Below are 15,883 nucleotides of genomic sequence, written 5' to 3'. Positions count from 1 at the left end.
CGTTTCATTGGCGCTGGATGGCTTGTGAAGTGCTGTGGGATCCTTTGGATGGGAAAGGGCTATGGAAATGTAAGATGTTGTTTCACTTATTCTTGTAATTAATCACAAAGACTCGGTATGGTAGCCTGAACATTTTCTGCAATAAGTACTGTGGAGTCCTTATTGCTCCTAAGGGATGCATTACAGATTCCTCTGCTATTTCATCAGTATGGAGGAAGCATTGCATGGGCAGCTTCTTGCTAGACATACTACAAATATTTGGAAGAGACCCAGACAGTACTTTATATATAGATGTGTACAGACATATATAGATATGTATACACACACCCACACACTCTTCCCAAGCATTTGTTTGGGCAACAGAGTAGAAATGTCAATGTTCCAAGAGTTAACATGCTTATCTGATTTAGTAGTAGTTTCCAGTCATTGTAATAAATTAGGTTTCTATTTACATTCAGGTACTTTGGGACTTCACAGTTGCATTAAGAACAATACAGAGTTCTTATTGAAAAAGAAGAATTAAAATAACTGTCTTAAAGATCTAAACACAACATAATAGTCATGTTTGCTTTTTTGGTGAGGTTAGTTCACTGAATTTCATAGTGTTGGTTTCATTTTCAGTTCAAGGCTACGTTCTCACTTAACGAAGGATTTAGATTTCTTTTCAACTTCTTTACAATATCTACATTAACAGCCCCACTTGTGGCCTTTTCCAGATGCACTCTGTTTTGGGTGTGAAGTGTAAAGCATTTTGCATTATTCAACACCATAGGGTTTGTTTTTTTTCTAATAGCCCATATATAACTAAAAGCAGCTATCTACCACTCACTCTTAGCTATCTTGTCTACCAAAAAGTTCTCCTAAAATCTAACCTTTGGGGTCAAGAGGGATTATTTTTCCAGTGGGAGAATTAAGAAAGCAGTTGAAGTTTCCATATAAGAAGCTGTTTAAAACATCTTCCCAGCTCTTCCCATTTAAGGCCCTGATCTAGTAGCGGGGTCCTCACAATAGCACAGCTCAGGTAAGAGACCTCCTGTACAGATTTCACTGCAAGGTCAGGGCTTTACGCAGTAAAAGTCCCCTCCTACAGACCTTGCTCAGGCAAAACCTCCAACAAAGCCAATGGGAGTTTTGCCTGAATAAAAGCCTCCAGTAGCATTTCTTATTGGCCCAATCCAACTTCCACTGAAATCTTTATTGACTTCAACAAGAACTGGATTGGGCCTTAGTTACACAAACAATGTATTAAGAAGGCACCAGTGTTTCATTTGGAGATGCAGGATTTTCACGCAGCCCTCAGGTATTGATGAGGAGCAGATGTCAGGTCAGGCAGGCTGGGGAGTTTGTCCACAACAATTCTACTGACACATGGCAAAAACATCATGTTCAAGTTTTAGTAAAATCTAGACGCCCATGAGCATCATTTATTGCAAATCAGTTTACCAAAAAATACATCATTTTTGCAAACTACAACTTTGCAGGTAGATAACTTTATTACAGAAGATTTTTTCGTAAACTACATTCTAGTTTATAAAACAGAGGAAGACAACACCACTTGATGTTTAAATCACTCATATTAGGGATGTCACAATACCGATGCTCCTTAAATGTTTACTAAGAGATGAGCACACAAGGGACTGCAGAAAGCCTTGTGCTTTTGAGAAATTTTAATCATATTTGGTTTCTAACTAAAAGGGATCAGGAATCTCTCCCTTTTCTTAGGTTTCCTTGATTGACTGCATTTTAGGTGAGTGAATGTCCTGTATGTAAGCATAATGTTTGCTTTCCTTTCACAGTCAATGAGTAAGCAATATTCTGACACCTCTAATAAGCATGATGTACTTAAGACTTGTTCATTTAGATTTTTGAAACAAAATCCACCTTTTAAAAAGAAAAAACTTATTTACAAACATTAAATCTGCCATAGGCTTATACTATATTTTATATGGTTGTCTCCCCCCACCTCCACAAAAGAGTGCGCACCAATATAAACCCGATGCATCACTCCAGACTAGCAAGAATCAAATGTCACCATTTAAACACATGGGCTCAGCAGTCTAGTTTCTGTCTGTGTCTCCTAATTTCTGCCCTCCTGGTAGAATAGGTCAGGGCTACAGCCGAACCTGACCTCTTAAGTTGCAAACCCAAAAGTTCAGCGTTTCAAAACCAGCTTGAATGTTATGGATTGATAGTAGACTGTGGTTGGGCCTTGTAATGCTCTGTTAACTTTCATTCAAGTTGGTTTCCAGTAATTGACAAATGCCTCCTTCAAAATAGGACGGGCCACCCTTAAATGAAGGATGTGTCTAAAAGTCCAACTCCTAGCATTTTTATTGTTTAAATTGTTATTCAGTCAATTGCAGAAAAACCCCGAGAAACCCTTCAGCACTGACTCCATAGCTATGGGTTTTCAACAGATTTGGCAAATGTTCTGTTTCTTTAGGCAGCAACAATGTTATGTAGATTTTTTTTTTTTTTTTTTTTTTAAGCTTAAAACCTATCACAGGTCTGTAATCCTGATTTTTTTTTATATAGACAGCATTTAAATATATATAAAAAAGAAAGAACAAGAATTTCTATGTATTAAGATAAATGTACAACTATATAATACTGAAATTTTAAACAAAGATTCATGACTAGTACCATAAAATGTCCTCAGATAAACACCCAAGAAAACATTTTAAAGTACATTTCAAAAATCGATTCATGCTTAATTTATAATTTTTTCAAGGGGTGACATTTGTAGCTAATTCTCCCCCTTCCCCTCCCATTTTTTCTGGGTTTGAAAGCAAAATAAAATAAAAAAAAATAAAATTAAAAAAAAAATCAATAAATAAATGGCATTTCAGAATCACGAATCTTTGCTTATAACTTTACAAAAAGAACCCCCACCCCGATCAAGTCAACATATTAAAAAACACCCCAAAAACAAAAAAAAATTTTCTATAAAAGATCTAATAGTTTTTAATTCCTTGGCGCGCAACTGAAGTGTCTCATTTTGAGTTCTTAGCAATAGAACATATAAATAAAAAGGCAGTGTTTTCATGTAAAATAAAAAGTACATAAATAAATACTAAAAAAAGATTAAACATTGTATTCTTATTTTGTATAAAAAACATATAAAAAGGGATCCTTCAGTCAAAACAGTGTCCTTAGAAGAAGTTTTTAAAAGATGATCCTAAGTCCCACTGTGTCAATGTCTCCGAAACACCTTCTTTACTTGAAGGCTTCTGGGATGTGTCCTATCTGTGACTGCATACTCGTGGGAGGGCTGGAGATTCCCTCTGACCAATCAGATATGTTGGAATGAGGTGACGAGCTGGACCATTGGTCCGGTGACTCCGGAGAAGGTGTTAAGAAAGGGTGGTCTGGCACCTGAAGCTGGTGATTGGGTGTATTGTCCAAGGGGGAGGAGTAACTGTGTTGAGAGGGTGGAGTTAAAAACTGGGTGGTGGTCATGGGTTGCGTGAGGGAGGATGGTAGAGACGTTGATAGGATCTGGGTCTCTTGAGGCAAAATAGTGTGCACTGTCATGGTAGTGCTGCTCACCTGCTGCATGTCTGACTGGTTTAGCTCGTTACCGAGGAAATTTTGGCTAATGTGGGCGTTGGTGTTCGAGCTGGTATTGTGATGCTGCTGCTGCAGATTTTGCTGTTGCAGCTGCTGCTGTAAATTCTGCTGCTGTTGGATCTGTTGCAACTGCTGGGCCTGCATCAGATGTGGCTGGGAGGCCAGCCTTGTATTCGGCATGGGCTGGTAGCTCATCATCTGAGACAAGGTAGTGGTGGGCATGCCGTTGTGCAGGGAGGTCATCATGCCATGCTGAAGGGCTTGGGTTTGCTGGTGAGCCCCGGGCTGGATGTTGTTTCTCATTGGATTATATTGGTTCTGGACCATCCCATTCTGCAGCCTTGTTAGCCAGTCGCACTGCCCGGTCAGGCTGGCCGCTCCGCCTACGGTGAAATTCATCGGTGCACTGCTCATGACTGCGCTGGGGCTGGATACGGGAAGGTGAGAGAGACGCGGGGGCACTGAATCGAAGGCCATCCTGCTGGAGCTGCCCATCACCATATCCTGCTTTCCCGCCATGTTAAGATGGTTGATACTCATGTGGGCATCAGGCATGCCTGGCAAGTGATTCAGAGGCATGGAAGGGGACTGCTGAAATGGAGAGGTCATCAGTGGAGGAGAAGCAACATCCGACAGGTACCCATGGGGTGACTCCAGGGAGTCGACTGGTGACAGCACGCTAGAGCTATCTAGAAGGCACCCTTTCCCATCCTGCGATTTTTTCCTCCTGGCTTTGATGTCTTTGGAATCTTTGCTATTGCAGCTCAGGCCCTTGGTACTTGGCTTCCTAGCTTTCTTCCCCTGGACGTTGGGTTTCAGGTTGCCGATGTAACTGCTGGGAGAGCACAGTGGAGGAGACAGGGTGGGCGCCCCCAGCGGACCATTATGCAGTGGAGGGCTCCGTACCAGGTTATACTCGTCCAGCAGCCGCACAATGTCGTGGTGCATGCGTTCCTGCGCAATGTCCCGCGGGAGCCGGTCCATGTGATCTGTTATGTCACGGTTCGCAAAGTGATCCAGGAGGACTTTGGCAGTTTCGTAGCTCCCTTCTCTGGCTGCAAGAAACAACGGCGTCTCCTCCTAGAAACACAGGGGAGACAGTTTGTTTTAAAACCCCAAAGCTAACAGATTTCCCAAGCTGGTCCAATCCTGTTTTTATTTTAGATGTGAAGACATCACTCTTAATTAGGAAGCTCAGCAGCTGCACAAATAATTGCTAGGTTCATAAGTTCATGGAGTTCAACATCATGCAAAGGTAAGGGGCAGTCTCACTTCCTTGCATAGCTTCTCTCTCCCCTGGCACAAGTGCTCAGGAGAAAGGCTGCTGGGGAGGCACAGTGGGGACAATACTCATGGGAAAGCTGGGCTCCAGCTAGTTACAGAACTGGGTTGAATCCTAGGCTGGGGGAGTTTTCGGTTACCCCTTTTTTGATAAGGTCCAGGGAAAGACCTTGCTGAATGCCTCTGTGTTTGAATTCTGTGAGTTACCTCATCCATATCCAATACTAACCCACTAACCACATGTGACCTTCACCTAAACAGCACAGTGAAGTGAGCAAACACACACTTGTTATTTCCTCCTAATCCAACAGCACACAGGTCACTAACACTGCATACAGGGCCAACCCTTGGGCTCCGTATTCAAGCCAACTCCCATCCACTTCAGTTGGAGTAACAATCAGATGCGAACCTCACCATCTGGCAGCCAGGGTTACATTTTAGGCAAAAATGAGCCTCGGATTGACTTGTGCAAGGGAAATAATTGCCTTGCACCTGCTAGCCCTGTAGATCCATCCCTACCTTATTGTTCTGCATGTCTTTATTGGCACCGTTCTTCAGCAGCACCACGGCAGCTTCTACGTTATTCACAGCAGCTGCCCAGTGCAGTGCTGATTTGCCTGGGGAAGAAGGTGACATACAGCCTGCATTAGTCAGCAGTTAGAACAACAACAAATATTCCCTGCCTTCAGCACCTCATACAGCGGTGCGCGTTTTAGCAGGCTGCCATACCTAGGTCATCCACTGCATTGACATCTGCGTGGCAATTGATCAGATCCTCCAGCATGCCCTCCACAGCCAAGCGAGCTGCCAGGATCAGCGGCGTGGTCCCATCGTGCATGCGAGCATCCAAATCGGTCGCTCTGTTCCTAATCAGGATCTGCCCATAAAGAGACGAATGCATGGAAAACCCCCAACATTAGGAGAAAGACAGCGGATATTTCAGCGAGGTGTCCACATAACAAAAACCACCAGCCCTCTTGCTGGGAGCCGCTACAGAGAGATCAAGGTCTGGAAGGGGTTGTGAAGGATCAATTCCCCCTCTCTCTTGCCTAGAGTTGGTCCCTGCAGGCCAGGAGTGGCTCATATAAAAGTGGGGTAGCACTGGGGAGGCTTGCGCAGTACCTGCTCTGTGACTAAAGAGGCGGCTTCAAGTCGCCAAGGCTTACATCACTGTACCTTTCCACGGCACTAAATTTTGGGTCAAATGCTAAAATCCTTACTCAGCAAAATTCTCATTGACATCAATAATGACTTGGCTGATTAAGGCCAGGATGGAGACTTTGGTATATGTTCAATTAACAGGGGCCACAAAACTGACTCCCAGTGGCCCTTTACTCTATAGGAAAGGACCACAGTAGGAAAGGTTGCTAGCTAAGGTTGATGTACCTGGAAGACTCCTTGAGCATCAGCTGACACAGCTGCATGGAGGGGCGTCCTGCCCATGTTGTCCTGGATGTTTGCATCTGCACTGGCCTCCAGCAGGCGTTTGGCAGCATCGGAGCGAGAATACCTTGCGGCCAGGTGGAGTGCCGTCTCACCGGTTCGGTCTGTCTGGTTGTGCAAGCTGGCACCCTGGTAAATGAAATCCGAGATGACAGCGGGAGCATCCTCCTCCTCTTCGCTGTTGCCAGTCTCCAGTCCTCCTCCACTGCACGAAGCGATCATGAGCGGGGTGAATCCGTCTGGAAAACACAGAGCGACCCCATGAACAGCGAGGGACTCTTTGCCCTTCTGTAATGGGCGATTCCAGGGAGACCTTCTGACTTGCAGGGGCTACTTGTTTTCTTGGCACATCAAGCTCTGGTTCCTATGTACTTCCTGACATCAGAAACTAACACCCTTCCTCTGATTTTGGTCTGAAATTATTCCTCATTCAGTAGCTTCTCACCACTCACTGGCTTCCCTATGTTGTCTGCTGTCTTGGATTCAACTCTCCAAAGCATTTCAGGGCACGGTTTACATGGAAGACACTATGCGGAATACGGCTGCACTGTACTGCAGTTTAAAAGCTTTCCGTATTTGGTTGTGGAACAGTCTCCCAAGGGAAGTGGATGAAGCTCTGATGCTTGGGATAGTTAGAACCTGACTAGACAAGAAAACACTTGTAAACATCCTATAGGGATCAATCCTGCACTGGCAGGGAGATGAACGGCATGATCTAATGGGTATCTTCCCCCAACTCTAACCTCTTTGATTCTCTGACTTCCCTCTCTGTGGTTAAATCAGGAGAGATTTATGGAAAACAAAATGCCACAAAGGCAAATCTCCTTAAATCATACAAAACAGTAGCAATGCAGCATGGAAGGACTTCTCGGCGGGGCACTTCTGCGTTAGGTTACACGAAGACTGACGTGTAAATGGCAGCACAGCAACAGGCACATTAGAAATGCGACTAGATAGATATTCTTGCACTGTTTAATTGCAGAAAGAGAATGAGGGTTATAGATTAAATTATGCAAGCATCAGAGCAAAGGAACCTCCCTTACCAGGACCTCGAACGTTGACATCCATACAATCTGCATCAATTTCACCTTGCGGTGGGGTGGGTGCCATGGAAGAGATGCGCAGGTCGGCTGCATCTAGGTGCTGTTGAGTCCACTGCCTGTGATCTGTCTGATCGTCCGTGTCCGGCAGCATCGCCTGCTCCTCAAACTAAGAAAGGACAAAAGGAAGCTGAAAGTCAGACCTCAAGGAAAAGGCAAGAGAAGATATAAAAAAGCAGAGCTGAAATGAAAAGCTCTGTAAGACTCAAAGCTACATTTACATCACACACAGGTTGAAACGGAGCCTTCAGAAGTTGTGATCAGCATGGTATGGAACCCTAAAAGCAAACCCTTGTGTTATGTCTCGTAGCACTGTTCACCTTACTAATGAAATAGCTCACTGCAAGCACAGTGCGCTAATGTTACTCTTAGCTTACCCTGAACTTCTTAGTGTCCAAGGTTTCTTCATCACCCCATTCATTCTGGTTGTCATCCATCAAGGTGCCATCAGAAGCATTTTTCAGGGGTCTTTAAAAAAAAAAAATATAGAAAAACCTCAAGTAATTGGTTCTTTTGCAAAAACTGAGAGGCAATGGATCACATGCTCTACATGCACAAAACTAAATGAAGAAATACCTGGCAATTTACAGAACATTAAAAATCCCCCCAAAGCTAGGGTATTGTTCCCCCCTTGCAAAACCCTGAAAACTCTTCATAACCGTTTCCCCGGCTGTATCAGATCAAGCACTCAAGGAGAGAGCTCTAAAGGTTCTGGGAGAGTAGCACTGTCATTAGTAGCTGCACTCCACAGCATTTAACCGGTTAACAGTAAGATTACTCACTTCAGTCCCACGGAGTCCTCCCCAAGTGGCTCTCGTCGCTTCTTCTTGCTTGACTCTGTCACTTTGAAGCCTTCTGGGAACCAGAGCTGCCCATGCTCCCTGCGCCGCTTTCGAGATACCACTACTCCCACTCCAATGAAAGCAAGCAAGACCAGTGCAGCCACCACCACATACATAGGATACAGCTGGGAGTTCCTCTGGGGCTCAGCTGTTTCACCTAAAAAAGAGCGGGGCGCATGGAGACACAGACATTAAGCTGCATATCAAACTGGTGATGGAGCACAAATGAAGTGAAATTAGTTAATAGAGGTACCTATGGCTGATCTAAATCATCCCCCAAAATAAGGTCATTTTATACGCTATTAATCAGAATTGCAAACTATCAGCAAATTCTCCTCTGCACAAGCCAGCTGCATCAGGAGACAGCTTTACTTTTTTCTCCTTTAAGGAAAAGGATTAGCAAACTTCAAATCACTGCGCTCTCATTGAGCTGTTAAGACAAAAGGATTCAGGGGGATTTCGAAGATACAAACTCCAGCTCCTCACATGTCACTGATTGATTGGAGATGGGTGTTTTTTTCCCCCTTTTTTAGCTGTAATGATTTTGAAATAAACCCAAACTAAGCAAAATAAAAAAAAACAAAACAGAATTAGTTTATTAATGTAGATTTAAAATCCACAAAGATTCAAGGTTATTAAAGCCGAACTGTCTCTGGATACAGCATTCTGAGCTCGGCTGGCTGATAATTGGATCATGGATGTGGGCTGGAAAGTTTCAATCACCTCCAGTCTCAATCCCTTCAGCAGCTGCCAGCTAAACTTACTTTTAACGGCTTCTATTTTGTAGGGGATGTTCAGGTTACCAAGCGAGGCCAAGGCACCCAGGAAAGCCGCCACATCAGTTGCACTCTGAAAGCATTGCGAGGAGGACTGGATACACTGGCGGTTGTCGATCTCCAAGTATACGATGGATCTGTATGGAAGGAGAGCAAATGGAAATAGAGAACAATGATCAAACTGAAGGAGAGTCAAGACCTAGGTCTGTTCTCCCCATAACCCCACATCAGGGTAGATTAAGATGGTGGAAACAGACTTGTTTACTTATGCATGGCCCAAACCTGCAGACCTAAATTAGGCAAAGCCCCTGCTAATGTCAATTGGAGTTTTACCTGTGTAAGGACTGTAGGATTTAGCCCCAAGTCTATTTGTCAGCTGTTCAGTAACACAGGAATGTCTTTCCTTAGCAACGACAGAAGTCACACAAACACGAGCAGGTAATAAATAACAACAGTACTTGGGGCCCTAAATCGCTTTTCACACCAGTTTTACCCCATCGTATTCGCCACTGATTTTAGTGGAGGGACTCCTGACTTCCACTGCTCTGAGCAGGAGAAGAACTGGGCCCTTTGTAGCTATTCAGCACAAGTGTCTCAAAGCACCTTACAACTTTGCAGTAATTGAGACTCATAACAGACCACCACAGTCAGGAAACCAAGGCTTAACTAAGTGACTACCTAAAATAACAAGAGCCAACCTAGTTCTGACTGCCAGTCTCACCCCCCCGAGCGTGACTCCTAGCCAACACCTGGGACTCCATTAGCCATGTCAGCTGTAGCCACTGTTCCCTCTAAACTGTGCGCATGCACACAGATCCTAAACCGCGTGCACACGGTGAAACATTGCGTGCACAAAAATTTGCACAGAAGAAATTTTTTGCGCACATGGCCCGTCACAAATTAGAGGGAACACTGGTTGTAGCATTATTTTAAAAAATTTAATTCCAAACCATAAAGCAGCATTGACATCCCCTTCCCAACTTCTCTTGCATAAGAAATTCAGTCCCAGTACATATTTAAAACCAACATCTTGGTAAAATTCTCCATCCTGCAGCATTTTCCTTAGAGCAGGTTATTAATATCAATAGGGTACAATAACTGCTGTTCAATGAAAGCCTTTTCTCTGCCCCCTCACCCTCTGATATCCATCTGATCCAGCTCTCTCCGCTGCCTTTCACCAACACGCGATGAGAGGGATGTCTTTATTGTGTTGAAGACGGTGCTGGGCATGTCTGACCAGTTCTCCGTCGACCTCTTGATGTGGTGCTTTTTCAGCTCCTCTTCATTGCCGTAGTATGGGAAGATCATGTACTCTCCCTTGGGGTTCTTCTTGAAGACCACATTGGTGTGAAGGACGCGGCTGAGCTCCCGGAGGAAGTTGAAGGAGTTGTTCTTCAGGTTCTCTGGGGTTATCAGGACCACCACTACCAAAGTGCCATCTGCAAGTTTCTCAGGCATGTTGTTGGCACAGTCCAGACCATCCCATTCACACTCAGCGTTGTTACACCCCTGATCGCAGTGACCATCTGAAAAGTGATCTTTACAGTACTGGTCATACAGAGGACTAGGGAGAAGGAAAAGAAAGGGGAAAGGATTAATTACACCAACAGCCACTCTTATTATCCATCTATTAGTATAGTAGTAGGAGTTTCAAGGACTTCTCTCCTGTAACAACAGCACTGCTCACCCTGACATATCCTAAATTGCTGTATAAAGAGGGGAATCACTTTATGCAACACTGAAAAGCAACCACTTTTGGGGTGAAACATGGCAGCTATTAAACTATAGGTGGGAATTTAGGACAGAATGTGAAGACAATTACTTTGACCCAGGGAAGCTGAGAGAGGCAGAATACAATCACTCAAAACAGAGTTTGTCCAGGAACCGGAGATCAAATCCGTACAACTGCAAAAGAATTCTCAGTAAAAGCCAGCAAGTATTTGGCGGATCTTCTGAAAGTTGGTGCCATCAGCAGCACACCGGCAGGATGGCTTCAGTATCGGCCCACATGCTCAGGATCCAACTGATCGCCATAGTTGGAGTTGGGAGGGAATTTTCCCCCAGGTCAGATTGGCAGAGACCCTGGGGGATTTTCGCCTTCCTCTGCAGCATGGGGCACGGATCACTTGCAGGTTTAAACTAGTGTAAATGGTGGATTCTCTGTAACTTGAAGTCTTTAAATCATGATTTGAGGACTTCAGTAACTCAGCCAGAGATTAGGGGTCCATTACAGGAGTGGGGGGGTGAGGTTCTGTGACCTGCAATGTGCAGGAGGTCAGACTAGATGATCATGATGGTCCTTTCTGACCTTAAAGTCTGTGAGTGCCATCCATTGTAACATGAGCACCACTTCCTATAGAATCCTGGCGATTTCTTGCTGATCTCCCACTAAGCACTAACAGTGCCAAACTCAACAAGGCACTGCTACCTATTGAGAAGAGTTCACCAAAGTGGTGAATTTCTATACAGGATGCTCCATCAGCAGAGATGCCCGAAAGGGAGCCAACAGGGGTGTAACATAATGGGGTAAGTAAGTCAAAGAAGGGCCAAACCCAGGAAGTTGCTGATCACCTACAACTCCCAGTGAAGTCAGTGGACATTGAGGTTGCTCAGGATTGGGCCCACCTGATATAAAATAGCATCTGGAGAAGCAAAACAACCAACCAAAGTTCCTCTGATAATCAGCAGAAAAGACCCTGGCTTTGAAGGGACAGCAATGGGGAGGAGGTTGCTTACTTGCATTGCCCTTCCACCTTCTGGCAGTCAAAGCCATCGTACAGACACCCAGCATTGTTGCACTGCGAATCGCACTTCCCGTCGTTGAAGTACTTCCAGCACTGCAGCGACTGGGAGCAGTTCTTCCAGGGGTCGTTGAAGTTGAGGGAACAGTCCCCTCCATCCCAGCCGCAGGCATGGTTGTTGCACTTCCCATCGCAGATCTTGTTGCCAGCGAAACCCGCGCAAACGGGTATCTCACATTTCTCTTCGATTTTGGGTGGGGTGATGTCCTGGCCGACGCCTCCCCGGAAATCGAAATCCAGGATGTGGCAGTATAGGCCATTGAAATTTGCAGGGCAATTGCACTGGTAATATGGGGGAGCGTCACTGAAGTATTCACAGGTGCCCCCGTTGTAACATGGGTTTGAATTGCAAGGGCTGCTGACGGGGTGCTGGCAGTCTGGCCCCGTGAAGGCAGGATCACACATGCACTTGGAGCTCTTGTGGATGGAGATGCAGGTGCCGCCGTTCAGGCAGTGCAGGTTCCCACAGGTGCGCGAGTCGTTTTCACAAGTGGCGCCGACAAAACCCTGGGGAGACAAGAGCCAGGGAGGCAGAGTTAGTGTCTCTGATGTTGCAGCCATCAGCCTTGTGAAGCACGGATCAGGAGGAACCAACTGATAGGGAGACAGTGAAAGCAGAAGAGCAGTGACCTAGCCAGGCTGGTTTTGTGCCTAGTTCTGTGTTAGACACTCAATTCTCTCATCATCATTATGGCCAGCCTGGCCACAGCTCTAGAACAATAACTGTAATGTCCTTTAGTAAATTACAGTCTAAGGGAGTTTGGTGCTTAAATCCCATTAAAAGCAATTGGGAATCAGGCACCTAACTTATCAAAAATAATAAATCAGAAGTAGAGCCTTAACATTTACCTTGAAATTAAACATGGGGAAAAAATCTAGACGCTCCTCTACCATGCGATCATCCACCTCCAACCAAAGCAGGTCTCTTCCCCATAGGATATTTTCTAGCGCTCCATCCAGTCTAGCTTTAAATGACCCATATATCAGAGCTTCCACCATCTCCACTGGGAGCCTCTTCCACAGTCCTAGCAGATCACACTGCTAGGCACTGTTCTCTTGATACTCAGCCAAAATCTCTTTCTGCTTGACATCCCCCTCTTGCTCCTCGTTAGGATAATTGATGGCATTCTCCCACTTTGGCTCACCTGCCCCAATTCCTCTCTCTCTCTCTGCCATGGTCACGGCCTGCACATGCTCACACCTGGCTACCACAGTCCCCTTGCTTTAATCACTCCCTGCAGCCCCCTAACCATTTGGGGCCAGACTGTAAGCAGTTACTGTCACACGTGGAGTCCCATGAACTGCAGTGGGATTTGTGAATAAGGGGCTCACAACCTGGCCCCTTTGGTCTGAGCTCCCTCCAATGTCCGGATTTGGAGGGTCCGCGTGATGTACTAGGACTCAGATTTTTAGGCCACATGGGACCATTAGATCCCCTAGCTTGCCCTCCTAGGAGCATGGGGCAGAAATGTTGGGTGAAACCTGGAAGGAGTTAGATACGTACCGGGGGGCATTTACAGATGAAGCCCCGGCCAGTGTTGCTAGCAACTGCACACGTTCCACCGTTCCTGCAGGGTTTGCCCTTACAGCCATCCACCACGGTGTCACAGCGACGGCCTGTGGGGAGGGGGGCGGGGAGGAGAAAGGAGGCACCCATGAGTGTGACGTGTTACCCGCAGCCTCAAGGTCCTTCACGGGCTGGATGGGAAAGGCTCGCTCACCTGCATACCCCTGCCTGCACTCGCACTTGTAATCGTTGACGCGCTGCACGCAGTTCTGGGTCCCCCGCGCATCACAGGGGTTGGACAGGCATTCATTGACGTCCCCCTCGCAGCGCTCCCCCACGAAGCCAGGTGGGCAGATGCAGCTGTAGCCGCCCACTCGGTCTGTGCATTTGCCGTTGTTAAAGCACTTGGGCCCCAGAGTGACGGGATCAAAGAAAGGGCTGCAATCATCAACGTTGATTTCACAGTGCACCCCTGGGGACAGATGGGGCAGGGGGAACAGCCCATGTTTAGTCTGAATTTTGTTTTGTTTTGCCCTAGCTCTGGTCATGGACCAGGATCCCATTGTGCTGGGTGCTGAACAAACCCAGAACCAAAAGACAAGGGGCTTACAAGCTAAGTATAGGACAAGAGACGGAGACAGACAGATTGATGGGGGAGTGCAAGGAAACCATGAGGCAATATTGGTCAGCCTGGCAGGCACTGGTCTCTGCTGATCATGTAAGACACTAACAGGGCAGCCAGATGGCCTCTCCCTCTGCAGCGTGAGTAGCTGCTTGCCAACGTCCCCTTCAGCCATTTCAGTGGGAGTTGAGGACACCTGGTCTCTGGCAGGAGGTGACCAGTAGCATTACAAGACCACTTGAGCTCCTTGATGGCTGGGCTAACAAGCTAATGTAATCCAATATTCCTGCAGCTGCTTCCACCATTAAGACCAGCGTGCATACACAGGAGCTAATGAGCACATACCAAGGATTTCTGCACTCAGAAAAGTATTCCCCATTAATTTACCTTGAGTCCCTCTGGGGCAAGAGCATTTGTAGGTATTGATGAGATCGATGCAGGTTCCTCCATTCTGGCATGGGTGAGACAGGCACTCATTGATCTCCTCTGAGCAGTTAACTCCGTGATAGCCAGCAACACACTGCAAGGGAAGAACAAGGGGAACCATTAGTTACATTCACTCTGATAACGAACCTGTTCAGTTCTAATCTCGGGTTCCTATGCTGTTCCCATCACTGAGGTATCCAAGTGCCTAATCTCTTCCTTCAGCGGTCATGTGGGGGCTATTCTAGCCCTGATTAAAGGCCAGGATGTCCAAAGCATGGGCTAAACACTGCTTCCCCTCTCTCCCCAGCAATACCCGTGCCTCACTATTGCAAATGCAATCTACTGCATTTTATGCAACCCGGAGGCAGCCCAGTTGCCAATGAGGCAGTGTGGTTTGGAAGACGTTTGGACAGCTTTGTTTATAGAAAGGAGGAAAATAATTAGCACTTAAAAAGCACCTGCCATCTGTGGATCTCAAAGCACGCTACCAACACAAATGGGTTATGCACAGGCAATGCCATTAATCCCACTTCACAGATGGAGAAGAGTGAGGCACAGAGAAGCCAAGTGTCTTGTCCGAAGCTGTAGAGTCAGGAGTAGAACCCAAGAGTCCCGTCTCCCAGTCCTTTGCTCTAACTGCTAAGCCCCACATGCTCCCCGAGTGCTGCTGACCGCAGGTAGTCTGGCAGCCAGCCAGCGTACCTCACAGGAGTAGCCTCCCAGGTAGTCCGTGCATGTAGCTCCATTCTGGCAGGGGTTCGGGGAGCACTCGTCCACCTGCTCCTCACAGTAGCTGCCGGTGTAGCCGGCCTGGCAGCGGCAGAAGTGCGTGTTGCCTGTATCCACGCAGAGGCCGGAGTTCCTGCACAGGTGCGCAACGTCGACACCTGGGAGAGCACAAGGCCGGGGAGCAGACAGTGAAGCACACTACAAGGCCAGTGATGCATGGGCACATTTGTGCAAAATGGGCCTGTGAAGGGGAGGCTGCTCTTCGAGAAAAGCACCCCCATAGGGCACTATTAGAAGTGCCAGGTCTTGGCCCACGCTCTGGCTTCTTTGTGTCTCTCCGGTGATCTCTGGCCAGGACAGCAGCCACTGGGAGTTGTTCTGAGTCAATGTAAATCACAGCAGCCCTGAGGTTGCTTTAACTTGTGCCAGGGGCTGAACTAGCCCCCAGCAGCACTAGGAATCCGGGAAGTGCAATGGAGGCGTACAGCCACCTTTGTCCCCGTTTCCTGGGCCCAGTGCCAAACAGAGCTTGGCCATTCCTTGGAAATCTGACCCTAAACCTCCATGAATTCACCAGGCCCCAGGGCGCTATTGCACAAAAGACAGCACTGAGAGCAGACTTTACCTTGCTGCTTCGCAGCCACATCACAGGATACGCTGGGGACGTCACAATACAGGCCCGTCCACCCGCTGTTGCACTCGCAGCGGTACAGGTTGTTGGTCTGCCAGCACTTTCCTCCGTTTTTGCAGGGAGAGGAGTCACACCAGCGCACCAGATTCTGGGGA

At 46.8% G+C, this 15,883-nt stretch overlaps 1 protein-coding gene across 1 annotated transcript in view; it reads right to left on the bottom strand.

The window, feature by feature from the left end:
* Positions 1 to 1,391: 1,391 nt before the first annotated feature.
* NOTCH1 (notch receptor 1) overlaps positions 1,392 to 15,883 on the bottom strand; it is a 79,509-nt gene continuing 65,017 nt past the window's right edge. The window contains 15 exon segments of the mRNA XM_007060998.4: positions 1,392 to 4,650; positions 5,371 to 5,468; positions 5,581 to 5,728; positions 6,238 to 6,533; positions 7,338 to 7,503; positions 7,772 to 7,862; positions 8,177 to 8,393; positions 9,001 to 9,149; positions 10,148 to 10,576; positions 11,749 to 12,320; positions 13,318 to 13,430; positions 13,535 to 13,792; positions 14,330 to 14,462; positions 15,071 to 15,255; positions 15,723 to 15,876. Of these exon segments, the coding sequence (XP_007061060.2) occupies positions 3,217 to 4,650; positions 5,371 to 5,468; positions 5,581 to 5,728; positions 6,238 to 6,533; positions 7,338 to 7,503; positions 7,772 to 7,862; positions 8,177 to 8,393; positions 9,001 to 9,149; positions 10,148 to 10,576; positions 11,749 to 12,320; positions 13,318 to 13,430; positions 13,535 to 13,792; positions 14,330 to 14,462; positions 15,071 to 15,255; positions 15,723 to 15,876 (4,443 nt within the window). The 3' untranslated portion in view covers positions 1,392 to 3,216.

Source organism: Chelonia mydas, chromosome 16, assembly GCF_015237465.2.
Source record: "Chelonia mydas isolate rCheMyd1 chromosome 16, rCheMyd1.pri.v2, whole genome shotgun sequence".
NCBI classification, from domain to species: domain Eukaryota; kingdom Metazoa; phylum Chordata; order Testudines; family Cheloniidae; genus Chelonia; species Chelonia mydas.
Note: the sequence above shows the minus strand (reverse complement) of the source record. Positions and strands in the feature narration are given on the sequence as shown.